Below are 20496 nucleotides of genomic sequence, written 5' to 3'. Positions count from 1 at the left end.
TATTTTCGGTTATTTCCCTTGACTCATCAGATGATTTACCTGCTTACCCGCGGCCGCGTTTGCTTTGCGTGCGTGAACCCGTAAATCTCCTAATCTTCGCCAAGTTCGCATCAAGTAAATTCACTACAATATCTCAAAGTACTGCCATTACAATAGAAGTTCATACTACGGACACAACTTCGTGGCCACTTCTTCAACCAATTTACGAACCTCAGCCTTCTTGACACCGTCTGGCCCACAACCTGCTTTTTCGAGCTTGCTCCTCAGCACATCACGGGCCTGAAGAACTTCAAGTAATGAAACCAGCTGATTTTCATAGAACGGGGATACTCGTAACAAACACGCCAGGGATGCGGTCAGCCGATGCACTAGCGGAACAGCGTCAGAAAAGCACTTACATAGTCAGAACCAATGAATGTACATACCAACATCTTCATTTTCCTTTTCCCTTCCTAGCATCTCAATGATTGCGCTGACCATTTCCACCTCCCAATCTTCATCCTCGTCCTCCGCCAATGTCCTGCCACCGCTTCTCACCTTGTCGATTCGGCCCTTCTGCACAAACGCGGAGGCATTGAAGGCCAGGCTTGCGGCAGAAGTCCGCACCGTCGCATCTTCATGCAATAGTGACGGTATCAGGAAAGCCGTGAGGCTGGCCTTGTTAGCGCCGATCAGCAATCTCTGCGCGAGAAGAGGCGTGGAGAAAGCGTTTGAAAGCATGCGTATCACCGTCAAGGTGTAATTACGCGGGGACGAGTTTGTAGCTTTTGATAAAAATATGGGAATGGGGTCTAGGGGGTTCGTCGCGCACCAGGTCCCAACAACTGGATCGAGGAAGCCAAGGCGCCACATATCAACTAGGGGGAAGAGTGATTCGGGGGACAGTACGGATGCCAAAGCTGCTGTTATTGTTATCCACATGTTGATCAAGACCGGCGTAGCAGATGGAAGAGGTGATTTGCTTGTTGTGTTGGCCTTTGATGCAAATCTAGACTTGAGGTATGGTACTATTGTGCCCGCAATTGAAGCCTTTACTTGCTCCTGTGATTGTGGCGAGTTGGATGGCCATGGTGTGGCGTCAATAAAAGATGCGAATTTGGTGCTGACGGTATCCAAGGAGGGAACTTGTGTGAATAAGATGGGATTCAGGGACAGTGCCTGAACAGCAGGAAGCGAGAGCGATGTATGAGGGTGAGCTAAATGACAGTTATTGAATAGATGGTTAATGAATCAGGGAGAATACTCACGAGGATATGCTTGGAAAATAAGTAAATCAATTTGTGTTCTAAGCTCTTTCTCGTCTGCGCCCTTCATTTCATGTACCTGTGCACAATTTTAAGTCGCAAGTCGTGACACAATGGATGCTACGAAAAACATACCTTTTTGCCATCCAAGAAGAAGATAAAAGTTGGCATGACTCTGACGCCCCATTCCGACGCCAACTGGTTCCCCATCGGTGTGCTCATATCTATCTTGGTGAAGGCAGCACCGACGCCGTTATTGCCCACCCTTATGCCCTTGTTTCTGGCAAGATCCTCATAGATTGGAGCGATCATACGACACGGCATGCAGGTCGCTATATTGGAGAAGTTGGCTACGACGGCGCGGTGGGTGCGGAGTAGATTACGAAACGAAGCCGAGTTGGTGCATGGATGCAGCGGCGCGGCTAAGGATTCTGTGGCAGGAAGGGACGTAGAAGCTCGGGCAGTCGAAGGACCTGCGCTACGCTGGGCTTGTTCTGCAACGGACTGGAGAATCGACGCAGCGAGAGCCGGGTCAGGCGCTTGGGCCGAAGTAAGCGGAGTAGGAGCAGGCGTGGCACCGGGTGTGGGACGACGGTACATGGAATCGATGGTGGGCCGTAGGGCTTGTCCAAACGGAGTGGAAAGGAAGTCCGTTGGCAGATCTATGTCCAGGCAGTCAATGACCGGTGAATCGGGAAGGAGAAGAAGTGACCTTTGATCCAGTCAGGAATGGAATTCCCAGTGAGGAAGCCCGCGACATCGTTGGTAAACGAGTTGCAATTAAAATCTAAGGCAGCCGTTAGAGGATAGTCGGGGAACTGTGGTGGGCTAACCTAGTAGATGGTACTACAATAAAACGAGATGGGGAAGAGTACCAGGCAGAGTGCAAAGCGTGACTTACTTTATCCGCGGTGTAATGATCACGCATGTCTTGTATGTATTCTACGAAGGTGTCTTCATCTATGGCAGTCTCGCCTAGGTCTATTATGTGTAAGGGCGAACCATGCTGTGAATCGTCAGAATTGGGGAATAGATACATACTGCTGGGCCTACTTACGTGCGAGCGACCAGGGGCAGTCGTGTTTATGCCTTGGCCGTAGAATACTTCTCTGCCAAAGACTACAATGGAGGTATGCCTGTGAGAACGGGTTGAATTTACGGCTCTGGGTCCAGTATAATATGCACCGCACCAGATGCCATCAATCTGCTTGCCGGTTAGCTGGCGGGAGAGCTGCCCCGCCATCCCCTTGCTGAGATCGTATACATATAATTTTACAGGTTGCATAGGGTACAGAACGAGAGACGCGTCAGTGATGCACAGCCATATGATCCCGACGGCATCCGCCACGTGGAGTGAGTGGAGGGCCGGGTACGGAAGCAAGCGGAACCCGGAGTCCCTAGGCGCAGGCATATAATAGGGAGCGCCCCCCTCCTCCTAGAAGCCCCTGACGATCGCTGGTGGTCAGCATTCGGGCACAGCCACTATTCCCGACGCTCGACCTCCATCCTCATGATATCGCCCTCCCTAGCAAATACCTCTCGCTTAGTATGTCGTCGTCCTGTCAGTCTTGATGTTTTCAATTGACAGCTGTTCAGCGAACTATATCGTGCGCGTCTTTGATACCAAGAGTTATGTCTAAACCCAGTGGAAAGGCTGGATTCAAGTCCACTGCATCCTCCAAGAACACAGATCCCCCCCCAGGATACGCTGTAGATCCCTCTGCTGACCCAATGCTACGTTACCAGGCATCTTTACCCCGCCTGCCCGTCCCTACCCTTTCATCTACCGTCCACAAATATCTCGAGACTGTTCGTCCCCATGTGTCAGAAGCCGCATACAAACAGACAGAATCTGTCGCCAAGGGCTTTCTCGCTTCGCCTTTCAGTGCCCAACTCCAGAAGCGCCTTGAAGCCAGAGCCACGGATCCCAACGTCACCAACTGGATCATCGATTGGTGGAATGATGCCGCATACATGGGTTATCGTGACCCTGTCGTAGTTTTCGTCAGCTACTTCTATGTCCACCTCGACGACAAGCTGCGCCGGGACCCAGTCAAGCGATCCGCCAGCTTACTCAAAAGTATGTTATCTTTCAGGGAGTTGACGGAAAGGTGCGCGTATATCTATCCTGATCAATCAAACCTTAACAGACGTATTCTCCCAGTCGTGCGCTAGAACCCGAAAAAGTACGGGGCGCACCTCTCTGTATGGCGTCCTACAAGTGGCTGTAAGTACCAATTGATGATGATGGCCATCGGCACATTCTTGACGCGTCAGCAGATTCCATTCATCCCGATACCCGAATAAACCTTCTGATACTGCCCACAAATTTGACCCTGCTGCCCACAATCACGTCGTCTTCGTTCGCAAAAATAAGTTCTTCAAGGTCCCTTTAATTGACTCCGCCGGCCGAGAGTTGTCTGCGGCAGAGCTCGAATTCCAGATAGAAAAGGTGATAGAGAAAGCCGGTTCATCCTCGGGTCTCCCTATCGGTGCTCTTACGTCTGACAACCGTGATCTTTGGACCGACGCTCGCGCGCACCTCATAGCCGCCTCTGCCGATGGAACGAACGCAAAGTCTCTGGAGGAGATTGAGAGCGCTATGATTGTCGTCTGTTTGGATGACACGAAGCCTGTCACCAGGGAAGATATATCGTGGGCGTGCTGGGTCGGAGACGGCAAAAACCGTTTCTACGATAAACATCAATGCAAGTCGCGTCGCGTTTTCTAGTATTGTTGTTTCATCATTTCATTTTTCTCCAGTGATCGTATTCGACAATGGTCGCTCGGGTTTTTTGGGGGAGCACTCGTGTATGGACGGAACCCCGACCTTGCGCTTGAACGAGTTCATATTGGCAACTTTGGCACATGGTAAAGTCGACCTCGGGCCAGCTAGATCTGCCGATACAGGGAAAAACCTTCCAGAACCGGTGGAATTGCAGTTTAAGGTTAACGACCAAGTGAAAATCCTTGTTCAAGGAGCTGAGAAGCGGTTTGAAGAATTGGTTACAAGTCATGATCTCCACGTACGTGGTTTCTATTCGTTTTGTCGTCTGTTGACCCTGACAGACCCGGTGTTCTAGGTTCTTCACTATGAAGGTTATGGCAAAAATACCATCAAGAAGTTCAAAGCCTCCCCTGATGCGTGGGCACAATTAGTGAAACAGCTCGCCTTTCATAAGATGTTCGGTCGTCCCGGTGTCACGTACGAAAGTGCTCAGACGAGAAAGTACCAACTTGGGCGAACTGAAGTCATTCGTTCCTCGAGTTCGGAAGCAAAGCAGTGGGCTGAGGCCATGCTAGATCCCGACGAGACGGTAAGTTGTCTGCCACGTTTCGCTTGTGCGGGTTTTGATTCAGGAAATTTTATTCATTTGTTCAGGACACTAATCGCGCGAGCCTGTTCCGTGCGGCCGTTACGCGGCACCTACAATATGCTGCTTGGGCGGCTGATGGTCAGGGTGTCGACAGACACTTCTTTGGGCTAAAGAAACTTCTCAAGGAAGGCGAGCAGACGCCTGAAATTTATAACGACCCTTCGTTCTCAAAGACCAACCATTGGGAGCTGAGCACGAGCAATCTCAGCAGCCCGTACTTTGATGGGTGGGGGTACGGCGAAGGTATGTACCAACGTAATTGTCAAGTGCGGCAGCTGACGGTGATCTACAAAGTTGTTCCGGATGGGTACGGACTGTCATACGCGATCGGTGATGACTATATTCGCTGGACGATTACTAGTTTGAAGAGGAATACTGCCGAGCTGAAGCACTACCTTGCTGAGGCAGCCACTCAGACACGCGTCATGATGGAGAAAGCGCAAGCTTTGGAGAGCAAACTGTAGAGAAGAGCAGATAATTTACAACAAGAATTGTATCTCGGTTTTCAAAGTTCGGCCAACTGATCCGAGCCAAGTGGAAATTGCTATTGGGTGAGCGGTCTTTCAGCGGAAATTAGAAATAAAAAAGATCCGCTGGACCAACAACGGGTCGCAAATCCTACATCGTATCAAGTATCCTTGACGGAGATTTGACAAGAGACGGAAGGAGATAGGATTCAGTGCTGAGTTTAGAACACCGGTATGCGGTCACATTTAATGCTGCCGTTGCATTCCTCGAGGCCTTCTTTCAATATGCTTCTGATTTCCCCTTCACAATGTCAAATTCCACCACTACGGTCGTGATGGGGCCCCTGGAACTAGAAAGAACAACAGAACGGTATCAGGATGCCATAGAGAGACATTCCCTTTTATGTCCCAGCATAAAATACTGCCGAGCCTCCGACAGGTCCCTTTCTGCCCGATTCTCCTCATCCGAATCCCTCGCATTCCAATGTCTGTACTGACCGGTCATGACCATCCTGAAGAGGACGTCGACCGCCCCTCAAAAAGGGCTCGCTGTGCATCCGCCGAAAGTGGTACTACGATGAGCGGAGATGACGAATCTGGACACCACCACAGCCACGGTCATAGCGCCAAGGAGCACATCTTCATCGCTGATAGCGTGAACGGTACCAAACGATCCTCTGGGAAGAAGGTGGGCGTATTATCTTGGAATATGCTGCAGTCGACTTAATTTGCTATGTAGACGACCTTGTCATGCCAGGAATGTCGCAGGTTAGTCTGATTTCTCACTCGCGCTCGGTGTCTTGCTGAGTGGGTTTCTCCTCGCTAGGCTAAAACTCAAGGTATAGCTCTCGTAACGTTGCAAAATCGTGTATTTACCGGTAGGTTTTAATTAGTGCGACCGTAATTTTCCCTGGTGAGACTCCTTAAGCAATTGCATTTGAGCCGGTCAGCTAAACTTGGGTCTCGTCCCTCTCAGTGGTTCATGCAGGAAGAGAGGCGTCAGCGATATCTGTCCCAATGGCAAGTATAGCCTTGCCTTTTAATGCGTGTTATCACTTTGACTTACACTCCGCAGGTGCTCTCGTTTCTGGGAAGGGCACGCGGTCAGCGCCCGTCATGCGTGTCGCACCATTTCTCTATTGACATTTTTTCATTCGCCAGGTTCATTCTGGCTAACACCGAACAGTTGCATAGCAAGATCAATGAAATGGGTGACCGTATCCGTGACCTCGAAGAAGCACTGGCGAAATCCACCTCCACCACGGATACGCACCCTCTTTTGCAACCTACTCTTCTTGGTGTAAAGAGCACAGTCAACCTCTATCGCACGTCCCGGGCAAGCCCAAATTCAAGCAGTGACGCCCTTTCCGACCCGGAGCATGAATCAGCATCTGCTGCGTCGCCACAGTCCACGAAAGGCGGAGCGGACATCGACGCCACATTGTCTCTCTCTGACACCGAAATGATGATTGTATGTCTAGACCATTCTTCTTTCGTTATTGGAGACTAACGTCATTAGGATGAGCCACTCACGGATGGGAAGCAGATTGAAGCGGAAATATTGCGCCTGAGCCATAGCTTTCCAATGCCTCACAAGGATTCTCCGGAACCTAACATCCCGTTACGGTCCTATATCAGAGGTATGCTTCCTCCGCAGGCTGAAGCGGAATATCTGTGGCAACAGGCCAAAGGAAACGCTCTCTGGCAGTATGTCTCTTTTTTTCCTCATTTGATTACTCCAGATGGAATTCATATTTTATTATGTACTAGGTATAATCCGCACTCGGACGAATCGTTTTATTTCCACCTCGTTCAACACTGTTACAACAGTCCGATCGAGGACACATGTCCGCGCCGTCTCGCTCTGCTCTTCATGATAATGGCGGTTGCTTGTCTCGTGGATTTGAGGCGGCCTCCGTATTCTGCTGTGGCTGAAACGTATCACACGGTCGCCCGCGCTGCTTTATCGGAAATTTCCGTCATGGAAGATACGAATGTTGAGACTGTTCTTGCGCTCTTCTACGAAATCTGGTATCTTCTTGTCTTCTCTGACAAAAAGAAAGCTGCGGGTTATGCATGGGGATTAATGGGACTTACGGCAAAGTTAGCCCAAAGTGTACGTCCTGATTTGTTGTTCGTCTCGTCTGCTGCTGTTCTGAATGTCTGCATATAGATTGCCCTTCGTAGGTCTTCGTTGATCCAGTTTTTCCTAGATGGATGAATTAAGTGATGTACATAGATCGGAATACCCCATCAATGAAGCTTCAACCTGAAGAGGTTGAACGACGTCGTTGGTAAGCCGCGTGGCACCTTTCATTTAATGTCTATACTTACTAGGTTGTAGTCTGTTCTGGGAACTGATGTATCTCGACGCCCGACTATCTTTGTCCCTTGGCAGGCCGCCGTCGCTGTCATTAGCCCACATGGATTGTCCACGCCCGGTATATACCCCGGACCCCAGCGCCCCTCCTGCGGAGGGACTTCATCATTGTAAATTACATTTTCGGCTCTTATTGAGTTCATTATCACTGACGTATTTATCTTGTAGTCCAGGAGTGGAAACATTCATGCTATGTTCATTGTTTGGCACCCGTCCTTGAACTCATATCTCAACCTAATTGGGAGTACACGAAAGTCCTCGAACTGGACGCGAAGATCCGAGACTTTTCCGTCCCAACAGCTTTACGTGCTAGAAACCCTCAACATCGGTCATTTTTGATGCAAAAGGCATCTCTGACAACCGCTATTGAAACCGGTCGGTGGCTTATAATTGATTACGGTTGACATTCCCAGGCTGATATTTTGTCGTAGTCCTTTTACAGCTTCATCGAAGCTATTTCACTCGGGTCGTCAGCGGGGCAGAAGGAATTGTTAACCGCCACCACCGATACATTCCATCATGTGTAGCCGTGTTCCTCAGTGCCTCTCGTATGATCGCAACTATCCAGGACCTATACGACCGTGAACCGGAACTGACGTCGCGTATTTTGGGATACTGGTCCAATACTTTCTCTGCTGCAGTACGTTATTGATGTTCGCCACGGGATTGATTCTGATTATTAGATTCTAAAACAAGGTGGCCCTTTGTTTACTCGTTTCTCGGGCCCCAGCTGCGTGTCTCGTTCCCACATCCTTGCAGGAGCTGGAACGTGCTCGCTCCCTGTTCAACTCAGCAAAGGAACAGTGCCCCAGGGCCATGGAAATTACTGTGAGTACAGCCAAACTTGGGTTCACAAGGATGGAACTAAGGTGTCGATGTCATAGCCTATCCTTGAGACGCTAATCGATAAAGCCAAGCACATCTATTCTCGCTGGACGACTGCTCAGAATGTGCCTACTGTCTATTACGATGAAGAGGATGACGATCCTGACTTCGATCTTTCGGAGGAGGAACTGGTTGAATTGATGTCGACCCAAGGTCCGTTCGCTTCGGCACACTCTAGCCTTGTTCAGTGCCAGATCGAAGTAATTGAGCGTGGGAGATGCCGCACGAACTTCCAGGCCAGTTACCGCGATGTTTCGTCTCTGTTTTCGACTTCGTTGTCTCCTCCGCCGGTGCATGTGATTTCCCCTGTGCTGCCCCATTCGAGCCCGCGTGCTCCCAATGTCAGTGACCCTGTTGCCCTGCGTACCTCTGCGAAGTCTATTGGAGTGGATACAATGAGTATAGAGATGAGTGCAATGAATTTGGGTGCCGACAGCGTTATGGCGTGGTTCTGAAGAAGGATACTGTCGCAAATGTTTTTATCTTGAATATCTACGTACTATGGCCTGTCTTAGTTAATAGAAATAACTCCAACTTGCAGATCCTTCACAAGCCTGTTTTTCGGACTTGGGTTCCGTGTCGCTCGGGGTTGATGGTCGATCTAAAAATAGTTACCGCTAACATAGAGATACGGGTAAGAGATTTCAAATAAAATAGAGCAAGGCGAATTAGGAGAGTAGGACAGAAAAAAAGACGGATATTCATACGAACTGAGTGGAGACAGCACCGGCCAACCTGAGGGAGCGGAATTCGGCGGTAAATATAATGGGACTGTTTGCCTTGGGCATCAAATCAACCTTCCACAAGCTTCAACCCCGAGGACCCTACGGAGTCCCTTCTGATTCATTCATTCTATACTCTTTGTCTTTTTCATTCTTTTTATCTGATTTTTGGTCCGTATGTATGATCCTAGGGCAACCTCCAGCCTCGTTTTGCATGGCGACGGTGCGGAAGGCAGTCGTCCTCCAAAAAGGCCCCGTAGCGGCTGGCCTTACCCACCAGACGACACGTATCAAGACAACTTCCGCCATGTACCCCCCCACGATGCCCCAGAAAATGCAAGAAATAGTCGTCAGGATCTGCCAGCTCACAAAACTCCAGACAAGGAGCGTGGGCGGCGGTTGTCCTGCAGAGAGTGTCGAAGGTGAGGGTTTCGCGTCATTCTCGGGATTTATACTGACGAAAATACCTAGGCTTAAGCTGAAGGTATGTTTATCTCTGCAGTATGGAACTGAGAGTTGAATTTGCATTCGCAATCCAGTGCGATCGTGTCTTCCCCTGTCAGGTCAGTGAGATCGTAGCGGAATGTTCCTGAGCCCTGATTTTCTGTCTTCACACAGTCGTGTAGAAAGAGAGGGTGTAGTGATATCTGCCCCGAAGGTCGGTGTCTCTCGCTATTTTTGCTCTAAGATATCCCAACTCTCTGCCAAATTTTTAGGTGCTTTGACCTCGGGCCGTGGAAGTCGGTCAGTTCACCGTCTTGATATTGTCTCCTTTACTATGCTGACTGGACCAGGTTTATTCTCGCGAATACTGAGCAGCTACACGAAAGAATTACCCAACTCAGTGACCGTGTCCGCCAATTAGAAGATGGACTGCTGACCCTTCAGGCTTCTTGTTCAAATGAACCGCATCCGTTGCTCGCACCCGACCTCTTACGCATTAAAAACTCTCAGCTGCGCCAGTCTCCTACTACTGAGTCTCACGGTCGTGACGATACACCCAGGAATCATGTGGATTTCCCTAATGCCCTCCGGAAGCCCGAAGATTATTCCATGGATGTGAGTACTGCGGTATTCTGCACATGTATCAGGGCTAATTTTTTCTCTACAGCGACCTAACCTTATTGTGGGCCTTTTTTTCTTTGATCTTGTGATCCTGACTGACTCGAACGTATGAAGCCATACGGTGCATTGGCAATAGTTCCTGATATTAATATACCCTCCGACATTCTCCACCTGAGTGTCGCCTTTCCCTTTCCCTGGTCGGTGGACATCAGCATCCGGAAGCGCATCAGAGACTGCCTTCCGCCTATTGAGGAAACCCACCGTCTTTGCGACCAGGCATGTCGCAATGCTCTTTGGCAGTAAGTATTTTGTTACTCGCTTGCTTTCATTCGGATCTCATCCCGTTGTATAGGTACAACCTGGACGCCTCGGAAAGCTTCTTGCAAAATCTTATGCATCACTGCTATGCATCATCTATTGAAGATCTAAGTCCCCGCCGTCTCGCTTTGCTACTTATGATTCTATCGATTGGGTCCTTGGTCGATTTACACAAGCCTCTGGGCTCGTTGCATGGCGAAGCCTACCACCATCTTGCTCGTGCTGCCGTTTGTGAAATACCACTGATGGAGGAACCCGATTTTGATGAGCTGCACGCTTTGGTACGTCCGTCCTTGTACGTCATATCCGTCGTCTGGACTCAGCGACCGAGCAGTTCTTTATGGTTTTGTACCATTTAGTGTTTTCGGATAACAAGAAAGCCGTGGGATATGCCTGGAATTTACTGGGATTCATCGCGAAATTAGCCCAAGGGGTGCGATCTAGGTCTCTATCCATCTTCCTCTTGGTACTGATCTTTGGTATTTGCGTCCCTAGCTTGGTCTACGTACGTTCGCCTCGTTTTTTACCTGTGTCCAGAGTGTGCTAACTTTAAATTTCCAGACCGGGACGGCAGCAGATTGAAGGTCATCCCTGAGGAGGAAGATAAGCGGAGGTTTCTGTTTTGGGAACTACTGAATCTAGATTGCCGACTGGTTCGTCCCTTAAAACTCTAATAAAGTCCACCGATCGTTGACTTGTACGCAGAGTTTGTCCTTGGGTCGCCCACCATCCATTTCTCTGGCTCATGTCGACGTTAAGCGACCCAATTACCGTGCTAAAGGGCTGAGCGTCTCTCGAGAAGAAATACTGTGTGAGTCGCGTTACCGCAAATTCATCCTCCGATTTGATTACGAATTGCACTAGATCATGAGTGGAAGAATACTTTCTTCATCGAGTGCTTGACTCCGATTTTGGAAGCCATGATTGCTGTCACGCCCCCCGATTACTCTCGTGTGATACTTCTTGACAGATCTGTCCGGACCTTTGGTGTTTCACCGCTTCTAGACGAGAGTAATACCATGAATGGAGTCAAAACCCGTCTGTTATCGATGCAGCGAGCATTTGTTGCTACTAGCAGAGATATTGGTGCGTTCAGTCTTTTCGTGCGCTAATTATGGCTAATGGCGCTACGAAGCTCTTCTGCAACTCCATCGTCGGTACTTCACAGACGCAATGAATAATTGTCCTGAGCCCTTTGACTTTTACCATCGGTTCGCACCATCTGTTGTGGCAACATATCTTGGAGCATCCTCTTTTATATCTACTGTCTCAAAATTATATGAGCAAGAGCAACATTTAAGTGCCCGTTTTCTATGCTTCTGGTTCAATGCCTTTTCGGCAGCTGTACGCTTCTCATCTTTCAATTGGCCCAGTATTAACGGCCTTTCCTTCAGGTTACATTGTCATTATTCATATCAAGAGCACCATCGAGTCCTCTAGCCACGTTTGCTCTTCAAGATCTTGAACGAGTTCGCGAATTATTTATACACGCAGCGACTATTCTCCCGTTTAGTGCAAAGGCCCTCGTGAGTATTTCGCATGTGAATTTCGGACCTCAGGTAGCTGAATTATTTTTCTTTCTAGCCCCTGATAGAAAAGGTCACGGAAAAGTCTCGCCACCTGCACATGCAAGTGCGACGAAACTCCTTGCAGGATGGCACCCTCGAAAGTTCTATGACGGAGACGTCGCAAGGCTCCAACACCTCCAATATCATATTGCCCTCTTCTTTCACTGATGCACATCCATCCTTGTGCCAATACGCGGAGCGGATCATCTCGACACCAACGCTACCCATTTCGCGGATGTATGTATCCGATCTTCAGAATGTGGAGGACGAAAGGACATGGTTGCCAGAGGTATACCGCTTCCACAGTGCTGGAATAACGATCGACGACCGGTATAATTTTGCGTCGGCGCAGCCAACACCGTTCTCCCCGTCAGATCCTCGTGTGGGGAAGCACGAAACAGTAAATTTCGATCACGGGGCAATCACAGTTGATCTTAGTGATACCAGCTATATGGCCTGGTTCTAGTATAGGGCATATTATTTGCGATGTAACTTGGTTTATATTCTGCAGTGTACAGTAGGACGATTATGTAATCCGACCCTGTTATGGTCGACGGCATGACGAACCTGTTAACTTATTAGACAGCTGCCTTGTACTCTCACCTTCTCACTTTCTTCCGCTCAATATGTCTCGAATACGAGAGGTATGGGCACTGAATCTTGAAACAGAGATGCATGCAATCCGCGGAATTATCGAAAACTACCCATACATTGCCATGGTTCATCCTCATCGTTTGTGCCACTGCTGGCGCTAGACTCACAGCTTCTCATAATTCCAGGACACCGAATTTCCGGGTGTTGTAGCACGCCCCATAGGAAATTTCAAGACTTCTTCCGACTATCACTACCAGACAATGCGCTGTAATGTCGACCTTCTCAAGATCATTCAGGTTGGCATCACCTTCGCGGACGAGGATGGCAATTTTCCACCGGAGACCTCGACGTGGCAGTTCAACTTCCGGTTCAGCATCAAGTGCGGTATTCTATTCCTTTGCTTCCCTTTCGACGCTGAGGTCGACGTGGTCTATTACAGTGACGACATGTACGCCCCCGACTCAATAGAATTACTTCAAAAGTCTGGCCTCGATTTCCAGCGGCACGAGGAAATTGGAATCTCACCACAGGACTTCGCGGAGCTGATGATAACATCAGGCATGGTTTTGGCTCCCGACACCAAGTGGGTGTCTTTCCACAGGTAAGCGTTGTATATCCTGTCGCGGTCATGGACTTGCATGTCGATTTGGAGCCATCATCTCCTCATGGGTACTCGTCTTTCTCGCATTGTCTAGCGGGCTGAGTGATTGAATACAGTGGCTATGATTTTGGGTATTTCGTCAAGCTCCTCACGGCGGTCTCCCTACCAAAGACAGAAGAAGAGTTCTTTGACATCCTTCGGATATGGTTCCCGACTGTTTACGATATAAAATTCATGATGCGGGCATCCAAGGTGCTGAGGGGTGGACTGCAGGACGTGGCAGACGACCTAGGGGTACGTCATCGCATATTGCTCCGTCCCAGAGTGCTCAACTTTTTCTAGGTTGTCCGTATTGGCAATTCACATACAGCAGGCTCCGACTCACTCCTTACTGCCTCTACGTTCTTCAAAATGCGCGAAATGTACTTCAACGACACAATTGATGACAAGGAATATTCGGGGAAATTGTACGGCTTTGGACAGACGTTCCCGCTGACGAACGGTTTGACTGATCCTGGGCGAGGTGGAGTGACCATTGCAGAGAGAGAGGACCGGGGAACGTTGGCTACGAGGGACACGCACGCGCAGACACCGGGGCAAATCGCTGCTGGCATCGCGCAGACACCAGTTGGTATGGGCATACCCATGTCCATACCAACACCCCTACCAAATGGCGCATACGGACCACTAACAGCGAATGGGCCATATATAAGGACATCGCTTGTCGGTGGAGGTCGTTAACTATTTTCTCCTTCGTCTCTCATTCGTTGCTTTGTGTACAGAGTAAGATGGATCGTCTGTTGTGTACTTGTCGTTATGTTTATTAGCATCCTTTAACTCACTCTTTTTTGGTTTCGGAGTGATCGATTCTGCAGGAAAACTAATCTTACAAGGCTGTATCAATATTTATGTCGTTCAAATTACTCCTACTCTTTTTCCTTCATCTCCTCAGTCGGAAATGTCGAGAACATATCCCTGAACTTACCAGTAGGCATAGCGAGGAATCCGAGGAAGGTTTCATATGGTGGCTCGTAGACACAGAAGGATGGGCGCTGGAAGAAAGCGACGGGTACCAGAGTACAGAAGTGATCACCTACCGCGTTGGAACGACCTTTTTGGTTGTTCGGAAGCTGCTAGCTGTCTTCTTACTATCCTCGACACCGAGCACAGACTCAAGGAGAGGGAGATCTTGTTTCCTCGTTGTCATTGTGCTCTTGTAAATCATCCATAATCTGCTTCAGCTGCGTTCGATGGTCTCGGGACCCGGGCTCCATGTATTCGAGGGCTCCCAGCATCTCTTTGACGCGCTATGGCCTAATTAATATATGATCTTTGCGGGCAGCCTTGTTGATAATCACATATCTGATGGTCATTGCGGTCTTCATCGGCCAACTTGAATCCTTTCTCCCCTCGGTTTCTCTATCAGAGGATAGACGTCGATTTCTTCCCCTACCGCATGGCGAGCAATTTCCCAAGTGAGTTGCCGAGACCAGCGAGCCTGAGCGTCCGTATTTCCGCTGGCTTTAATATAATGATTATAGTATTCATGCATCTAATGAAATACCTATTTAAAATGGATGAAAAGAGGAACGAAGTTCAAAGAGAAAGCTGAACGGCATACCTTCCCATGATCCTCCTTGATGGCGGCGGTGAGTGTTTCTTTTTTGAGCCTGATCTGTCGCCATTGTTTGAGATAATAAAAATGAGTTTAAGTAAGCTATATTTCTTCCCAGACGGCTGAGAGAGACCGATATGTTTCTAGCAAATAAGAAAAATGTAGCATTGACAGAAATAACGCTCCACATTTCGGGAACTATATATGTTTGAACCTGTCATTACGAACATGAATTGTTGCTCTGACGCGCCTTAGATCTCAGCGACGCAGAGCAGTGTCAGTTCAAATTTCATTCAATTTGCTGAAGACTTTTTGGGAAATCGTGGCATAGAAGACAAGGATTACAGTCAGATGGCGAGCAACCCTTTTGACGGCATCATCATAGTAACGAAGGGACTTCCTCTTTTGGTCATGGCCGCCATGGTGCGCGACCACGTGCAAGGTATCACCCAATGGTAGATCAGTTCTCTGTTACTAGCCTTTGGAAGTGTCGACGCAGTCAATCATCGCAGAAGTACCTTCGCCGTCTGCTCACAGATACTGCGTAGCAGTCCAGGTCGCGCCGGTACAAGCGACGCGACTGCAATCGACAATGCCTCCAGCCTGAGGAGAATTGACGTAACGTAAGTTATGTATCCCTGGAGAAGATGGAGCTGTTTTGCGGAACATTTGTTGAGTACACTCTTATCTGCCGCTGTTTATATACCTGCCAAAGTCAGTTCGGAGTCATCGTCGCATATTTTAAGTGCCCCCTCGTCGAATCAAGTAGTGAGGGCTCGGCTACGAGATATGCGCTTGACTAATTGTGTCATGAGCCTGTCGTTGATGTGCGCTGACCCTTATACCATGCTCTGAACCCGGCGCGTGGCCTGTGGCAGCAGTAGACCATAGATAACCACATTCATCTCAGCTGTGTGCTTATGTATATGCACGCGCCATATCGTAACGCAACCGGATTTCACGAGCTTTCTGGCCCAGAAGACCATAAGCCTACAAAACTGGTCAACTCTTGTTGTCCTCCAATACAGAAGATGTTCCTTGACGTGGATACTACCGCTCCCGATATCATTTCATGCAAACTTGGTGGATTAATGTCCGTTTCAATGATTTTGCAACGTTGAGCTGGGATCAACAACAGTCCTCTAGAACGGCGAATTTCAGCTCCGCAAACTCCATCATCATGCCGTATCTTTCGTCGATCTTTCATTCAGGACCACCGGCCCTGCACTGCAATTGCAGCTTGTCGAATATTCTACTAATACTACGTGCTGTAGTCTATACACCGTTGGTTCGGCGAGGTCTGCCTCGCCATACGTCGTCATTGCTGTGTGGTCAACGTTAAAGCCGCAACGGTACCACACTGTGCCTTTCGCTAACCGCGTACTCAGCTCCTCCGTGTAGAATGCGTCGGCCATCGGGTTGATTGACGGAATAAGTCTTGTGCATGCGACCACTTTCATTTGCGCTAATGTAGAAAGACACCTCAAGGCTCTCTGCTTTGATAATACAGATATGACAGGTCCACGCAACATCATTGAACTGAAATCTCCGCTGCCTGATAATCTCGGATACTTTTCTATTGCGTCAATGATGGTGATCTCAAAATGATAAGTACACTCCTGGTTTGCGCTATTTCATCATTGAGACTGAGCTCGAATAGAAATCACGGCATGGTCATTGATGCTAGTTAATGGATCTCCGCATGTACGTACTTATATATGTCCCCGCATCGAGCTAGACTCTCAAAGGTGTGGCAAAGTAACGGGGAACTACTGGAAAGCTTAAATACCTAACGTATTGTATATCTGAATCATCCAGGATGTCTGAAAACCATCACACCATTTCCACCTATGGAAATGGATTAGCATCTTGAAATGGCATGAGTAATGCAACGTACATAGTTGCTTGGGAAAATCCCCTTCTGACCTGTTGTACTGAACCCTGAAATTGATAATTAATCATTATCAGAAGATGCGGACACAGTTCTCCTACCTTCCCACCATCCATCACCGTAGTGCTGGCCTCCAGTGGGACCACTCGACAACTCAATGACTTCACCCTCTCTAAGACCAATCTCATCATGACCCCCCGCTTCATATTGATAAATCACCCTGACTGAATGATGATATAGATCAGACCACCTAAGTGCCTACGAGGGCAAATGGTATAAGCGTACCGTATCGACCTGACCCTTGTTCCTTGCCGTGAGATTGGAAAGAAGATGGGGTAGGGGTAGGGGCTGAATCTTCTTCGCCGTGCGCCAAGTATGTTGCAGGAACAAGACCGGCGTTGCCATGAGGATCGGATACCTTCACCCACCCGGAACCATCATCTGGTTCCAGAACATTGACAATGGTGCCATCTAACACAACAATAAGCAGAAAAAGATACCCGGTTTTTCATGACAACTCACCTGTAATACTCAGCTCGAACTCAGATGTAGCCTTGAAGTCAAAGATGGCCCGGGCCGTAGGATAAGAAACCTCTTCTTGGTGAGTGGGCGGGACAAAGGAAGAAGGTGGGGGGGTCTGCAGTACAGACGGCGCTAGAAAATAATATTCAGTATACATACTTGGAGCTGAGGAAATAACATGCTCGCAATGGTCGAACGTGAGCTTGCGCTTGTAGACTTCCGCGAAAGCATAGACGGGCTACGTGATGTGCCGCCACGCTGACAATCAGCGGGCACCTGGGCAGTTTAGGCATTGATTACCGCAGAGCTAAAATGCACAATATAGGCTCCTTACTTTGAGCTCGCACTTGGAATGGACTGATATCCCGCAGACTTTGCATGTCTTTCCCTGCTTACTGAGGCCCCATATAGACGTCTATAAAGCTTGAGTTAAGACGAAAGAAAGTCAGGGAGCATGCTATTAATCTTACCTGACAATAACCGCAAGTTGTGGGGATAGAAAAAGACGAGCTCTTGAAAGAATGTGGTTGTTGGGCCCCCAAATCATCTAGAGCCTAGATGAGAAGCGCCGGATAGAATGAAGTATATATACAGACCTCCGACGGCGGCTACGATAACCTCTATTTCGGCACTCAAGATACATTCCGACGACCAAAAATGTACCAACTGATGTCGACTTTCCATGTAACTCTATATTAAAACGTCAATTAACGTCATCCTTTCGTCAAAATATAATGACAGTCAGACCTCTGATATTTCATCAGCATTTCCTAGTGAGCTTTCTGCGTCGTAAGCGGCCTCGAGCTTAACGAATTGTTCCACTTCGCGTTCTATGAAAGTTAGCTCAGAAGAATGATAGACGGGTGACGATTATTACACACTCTTATTGTCAATCACAGGACTAAGCTCCTGCAACTTGCTTCGACTCTTGCTAAGTATGTTCTGCAAAAATACCTTTGGTGCAGGATCAACGCTCAGATTTTCCTGCGCGGCACACATATCATCAGGCGATTAGCGCCATTACGTAGAAAGAAGAATCTTACTGACGGTGTCATAAAAAGTTGCACAAGGTTCGAATTTCCAGTCACTAGGGGGACTGAAAGGTCGGATATTATGATCAATGAATAGATCCTGGTCCTTTGAAGGGTTGATCTCTGCCAAGGATCTCTCAACGGTGGCTAATCGATTTTTAAGGACATCCAGATGATTGGACTGAAGCGCTTGGGCATGCTGGAGAATCTTGGTAAATCGCTCGACGAGCCGGCTCTGAAGGATTTCTGCGATCGTACGCAGAGCATGTACATGAGCATTAAAGCTGTCAATCGGAACGGATACATACGCAGTTGCTGGAGGATAAGTCAGCTGTCGGAATCATGCCAAATATGCCACCGCACCACACATACATCTTCTAGAACTGGTAGGTCATCTTTGTAAAATTTGGCTTTTATCTTGTTCGACACCTCGATAGATATAATGTATGAACTGAGTCGATACAGGTGAAACCGAATTCCGGACACAGATACAAATTCATCCCACTTTTTGCAGTTTAGCATGTCATTGCGTTGTTGGTCTGCTTGTCTTGCAATACGTTCCGCATGTCGGTCGTCGTGTGCTCGACCCTAATGCGCATGATCAGGTGCCTGGAAGGCATATGGAAGAATTCGAACTCAACCTGCTTCTGGCGATGAAGGTCTACTTCGCCACACTCGTCATCGTACTGGAGACAAATCCTTTAGAGGTGTCCTCGGTGTATACAGCTTCTTATTACCTTTGCTTTATTCTGCCGATAGCCATTAGATTATTGATTCAAAAGGCCGATTATCAAGTACATCGCAGGAATAGTTCTGACCTTCAGGCGTTCAGCGTAGGTACGGTCCCTATCTGAGACCAGCTTCTGGAAAAATTGCATCTCCTATTCCGAGTCACAGAGGTGAGTTATTTGAAATCACTCGCGAAGGTCGGGACATCATACCTTCTTCTTAGTTTCCTCATTTTTGCGCCCTAAAGCTTTGAGAAGGTCGACGACCTGAGAGGTCAGGACTTCGGCCACATTTACGTGATCTTCGGCGGTGTTGGTCATGGACTGAATAATTTTGTCATAAGCGGTATTCAGGGTACTGCAAGGCTCTGTGAGCAACGGAGTTTGCGCCTCAGGGACAGTTATTACCTCTGCTTCAGGGTCCGCTCGTCCCACGCCTTGGTAGGATCATCTCCAACTACGAACGAGCTCTCCATTTTACTCTTCTTCTCTGCTGCTTTCTTTGTCAATGCCTGAAGCTTGGTAGCGTATTCACGCTCCAAAGCGACACGATCCCTATACAAGTCGCGGACCTAAACTGCAATGAGAAGAGCAAACAAGGACCGGATGACACCCACATCACTAATGACCTCTAGATGGGAGTCAAATAATGTCGCAATTCTTTCCACTTGATCCTGTTGAGTGCGTTGTTAGTCCGACCTTTCGTCGCTAACACGGAGGTAGACATCGATATTGACGAACAGGGAGAGTGGTGCCATATCGTTGGCCAATCGCCTGCATCTCGGTGTTCGGTCTTGTGCAGGGCCGCAGCGATTCCTGATGCTAAGGGCGCCAAAAATTCGTCCGAGAAGTAGCAGGACAAGGTCTGACAGGCCGTCGGTTGCTACTACTGAGGCTGATGTCATGGTTGTGGCGGTGCATATGTCATGGACAGTTCTTTTGTGCGACGCGAGTAATATTCGAAGCTTAACGACTGTGCAACTCACTCCGAGACTTGGAAGGGTAGAACCATCCATTCTTTAGTTCTGCAATGCTCAGGTGCAGTATCGATGGTCAAAATGCCGTCACCCACTTTTTTAAGCCTCCGCGGTGCAAGGTCAGCTACTACACGGAAATTTTGAAAGGAGAAATCGTCTTAACGCCACTGCATCACGCAGAGTACTAGTTCAACACAACCTTGAGTCTTATGAACATAGACTCCTTCCTCCGAGGTGGTCCAAGGCGCAGGCTACACCTAGAACGCGACAATTGAGCCACCGATTCGCGACCAGTGAATACATAACATTCGCAAGCGGCATCCTTGGGGAATCGGGTTCATTGAAGCAAATATTCACCGGCAGGAGTTTTTCGGAGAGATTGTTGCGCGACTTACCCTGAGAACGCCATGATTAAAATGATGATGACTCGGAATACGTACGTGTAAGGAACACGTTGCTCTGAATGGATTCAAGCGCGCAGTAGGAGCGTTCATTAATAAACGGTCTGATC

At 48.5% G+C, this 20496-nt stretch overlaps 7 protein-coding genes across 7 annotated transcripts; 4 read left to right on the top strand and 3 right to left on the bottom strand.

Moving 5' to 3' along the window:
• Positions 1-89: 89 nt before the first annotated feature.
• On the bottom strand, positions 90-2671 carry BT62DRAFT_937619 (thioredoxin family protein). The gene is made up of 9 exons (XM_043187362.1): positions 2435-2671; positions 2302-2380; positions 2146-2250; positions 2078-2090; positions 1957-2031; positions 1380-1906; positions 1248-1323; positions 426-1196; positions 90-368 (listed from the first exon to the last, which is right to left on the bottom strand). The coding sequence occupies exons 1-9, from the start codon at positions 2653-2655 to the stop codon at positions 166-168; spliced, it is 2070 nt and encodes a 689-aa protein (XP_043034334.1). The 5' UTR covers positions 2656-2671; the 3' UTR covers positions 90-165.
• Positions 2642-5162, top strand: BT62DRAFT_937618 (acyltransferase ChoActase/COT/CPT). Its single transcript, XM_043187361.1, has 8 exons — positions 2642-2790; positions 2841-3355; positions 3409-3471; positions 3525-3952; positions 4008-4270; positions 4328-4561; positions 4627-4864; positions 4916-5162. The coding sequence occupies exons 2-8, from the start codon at positions 2877-2879 to the stop codon at positions 5083-5085; spliced, it is 1875 nt and encodes a 624-aa protein (XP_043034333.1). The 5' UTR covers positions 2642-2790; positions 2841-2876; the 3' UTR covers positions 5086-5162.
• Positions 5163-6967: 1805 nt separating this feature from the next.
• On the top strand, positions 6968-8808 carry BT62DRAFT_909649 (uncharacterized protein; the record flags this gene model as incomplete). Its single annotated transcript, XM_043183750.1, has 7 exons — positions 6968-7202; positions 7316-7382; positions 7433-7578; positions 7637-7843; positions 7900-8108; positions 8165-8296; positions 8353-8808. 7 exons carry the CDS (start codon positions 6968-6970, stop codon positions 8806-8808), a joined length of 1452 nt encoding a protein of 483 aa, XP_043034332.1.
• Positions 8809-9155: 347 nt separating this feature from the next.
• Positions 9156-12601, top strand: BT62DRAFT_562019 (uncharacterized protein). Its single transcript, XM_043181408.1, has 17 exons — positions 9156-9497; positions 9547-9559; positions 9615-9638; positions 9694-9733; positions 9792-9819; positions 9870-10134; positions 10187-10201; positions 10255-10439; positions 10493-10739; positions 10793-10891; positions 10954-10963; positions 11020-11111; positions 11164-11269; positions 11323-11544; positions 11594-11802; positions 11853-11984; positions 12043-12601. The coding sequence occupies exons 1-17, from the start codon at positions 9253-9255 to the stop codon at positions 12490-12492; spliced, it is 2382 nt and encodes a 793-aa protein (XP_043034331.1). The 5' UTR covers positions 9156-9252; the 3' UTR covers positions 12493-12601.
• A 1-nt stretch (position 12602) lies between these two features.
• On the top strand, positions 12603-14046 carry BT62DRAFT_562194 (CAF1-domain-containing protein). Its single transcript, XM_043181409.1, has 5 exons — positions 12603-12745; positions 12806-12999; positions 13060-13221; positions 13338-13515; positions 13564-14046. The coding sequence occupies exons 1-5, from the start codon at positions 12653-12655 to the stop codon at positions 13960-13962; spliced, it is 1026 nt and encodes a 341-aa protein (XP_043034330.1). The 5' UTR covers positions 12603-12652; the 3' UTR covers positions 13963-14046.
• A 101-nt stretch (positions 14047-14147) lies between these two features.
• Positions 14148-15258, bottom strand: BT62DRAFT_982950 (uncharacterized protein; the record flags this gene model as incomplete). Its single annotated transcript, XM_043189734.1, has 6 exons — positions 14148-14273; positions 14333-14409; positions 14580-14625; positions 14657-14773; positions 14843-14880; positions 15234-15258. 6 exons carry the CDS (start codon positions 15256-15258, stop codon positions 14148-14150), a joined length of 429 nt encoding a protein of 142 aa, XP_043034329.1.
• A 1262-nt stretch (positions 15259-16520) lies between these two features.
• On the bottom strand, positions 16521-20090 carry BT62DRAFT_561826 (uncharacterized protein). The gene is made up of 23 exons (XM_043181407.1): positions 20081-20090; positions 19750-20025; positions 19626-19682; positions 19417-19580; positions 19222-19366; positions 19099-19161; positions 19018-19029; positions 18922-18966; positions 18786-18868; positions 18653-18731; positions 18589-18595; positions 18297-18526; positions 18131-18233; positions 17997-18079; positions 17846-17939; positions 17720-17796; positions 17584-17664; positions 17432-17525; positions 17250-17381; positions 17013-17198; positions 16829-16951; positions 16734-16777; positions 16521-16684 (listed from the first exon to the last, which is right to left on the bottom strand). The coding sequence occupies exons 2-23, from the start codon at positions 19786-19788 to the stop codon at positions 16670-16672; spliced, it is 1956 nt and encodes a 651-aa protein (XP_043034328.1). The 5' UTR covers positions 19789-20025; positions 20081-20090; the 3' UTR covers positions 16521-16669.
• Positions 20091-20496: the final 406 nt, after the last annotated feature.

The sequence above is a fragment of the Guyanagaster necrorhizus genome (assembly GCF_019112545.1).
Source record: "Guyanagaster necrorhizus MCA 3950 unplaced genomic scaffold BT62scaffold_44, whole genome shotgun sequence".
Classification (NCBI taxonomy): domain Eukaryota; kingdom Fungi; phylum Basidiomycota; class Agaricomycetes; order Agaricales; family Physalacriaceae; genus Guyanagaster; species Guyanagaster necrorhizus.
This window is presented reverse-complemented; position numbering and strand designations above follow the sequence as displayed.

What these genes read in the sequence shown, in the direction of transcription:
- BT62DRAFT_937618 (XM_043187361.1), top strand. Translation starts at nt 2,877, where the DNA reads ATGTCTAAACCCAGTGGAAAGGCTGGATTCAAGTCCACTGCATCCTCC. An exon ending in ATGGCGTCCTACAAGTGGCT is followed by an intron (nt 3,472 to 3,524) that starts GTAAGTACCAAT and finishes ACGCGTCAGCAG; the next exon opens with ATTCCATTCATCCCGATACC. An exon ending in TTTCTACGATAAACATCAAT is followed by an intron (nt 3,953 to 4,007) that starts GCAAGTCGCGTC and finishes ATTTTTCTCCAG; the next exon opens with TGATCGTATTCGACAATGGT.
- BT62DRAFT_937619 (XM_043187362.1), bottom strand. Translation starts at nt 2,655, where the DNA reads ATGCCTGCGCCTAGGGACTCCGGGTTCCGCTTGCTTCCGTACCCGGCC. An exon ending in TCTTCTTGGATGGCAAAAAG is followed by an intron (nt 1,324 to 1,379) that starts GTATGTTTTTCG and finishes AATTGTGCACAG; the next exon opens with GTACATGAAATGAAGGGCGC. An exon ending in AAAGGAAAATGAAGATGTTG is followed by an intron (nt 369 to 425) that starts GTATGTACATTC and finishes CTGTTCCGCTAG; the next exon opens with TGCATCGGCTGACCGCATCC.
- BT62DRAFT_562019 (XM_043181408.1), top strand. Translation starts at nt 9,253, where the DNA reads ATGTATGATCCTAGGGCAACCTCCAGCCTCGTTTTGCATGGCGACGGT. An exon ending in TGTCGCAATGCTCTTTGGCA is followed by an intron (nt 10,440 to 10,492) that starts GTAAGTATTTTG and finishes CCCGTTGTATAG; the next exon opens with GTACAACCTGGACGCCTCGG. An exon ending in TTGATGAGCTGCACGCTTTG is followed by an intron (nt 10,740 to 10,792) that starts GTACGTCCGTCC and finishes GCGACCGAGCAG; the next exon opens with TTCTTTATGGTTTTGTACCA.
- BT62DRAFT_562194 (XM_043181409.1), top strand. Translation starts at nt 12,653, where the DNA reads ATGTCTCGAATACGAGAGGTATGGGCACTGAATCTTGAAACAGAGATG. An exon ending in AACTTCCGGTTCAGCATCAA is followed by an intron (nt 13,000 to 13,059) that starts GTGCGGTATTCT and finishes GGTCTATTACAG; the next exon opens with TGACGACATGTACGCCCCCG. An exon ending in ACGTGGCAGACGACCTAGGG is followed by an intron (nt 13,516 to 13,563) that starts GTACGTCATCGC and finishes AACTTTTTCTAG; the next exon opens with GTTGTCCGTATTGGCAATTC.
- BT62DRAFT_561826 (XM_043181407.1), bottom strand. Translation starts at nt 19,788, where the DNA reads ATGCAGGCGATTGGCCAACGATATGGCACCACTCTCCCT. An exon ending in GAGCGGACCCTGAAGCAGAG is followed by an intron (nt 19,367 to 19,416) that starts GTAATAACTGTC and finishes AGAGCCTTGCAG; the next exon opens with TACCCTGAATACCGCTTATG. An exon ending in GTTCGAGCTGAGTATTACAG is followed by an intron (nt 17,199 to 17,249) that starts GTGAGTTGTCAT and finishes TTGTTGTGTTAG; the next exon opens with ATGGCACCATTGTCAATGTT.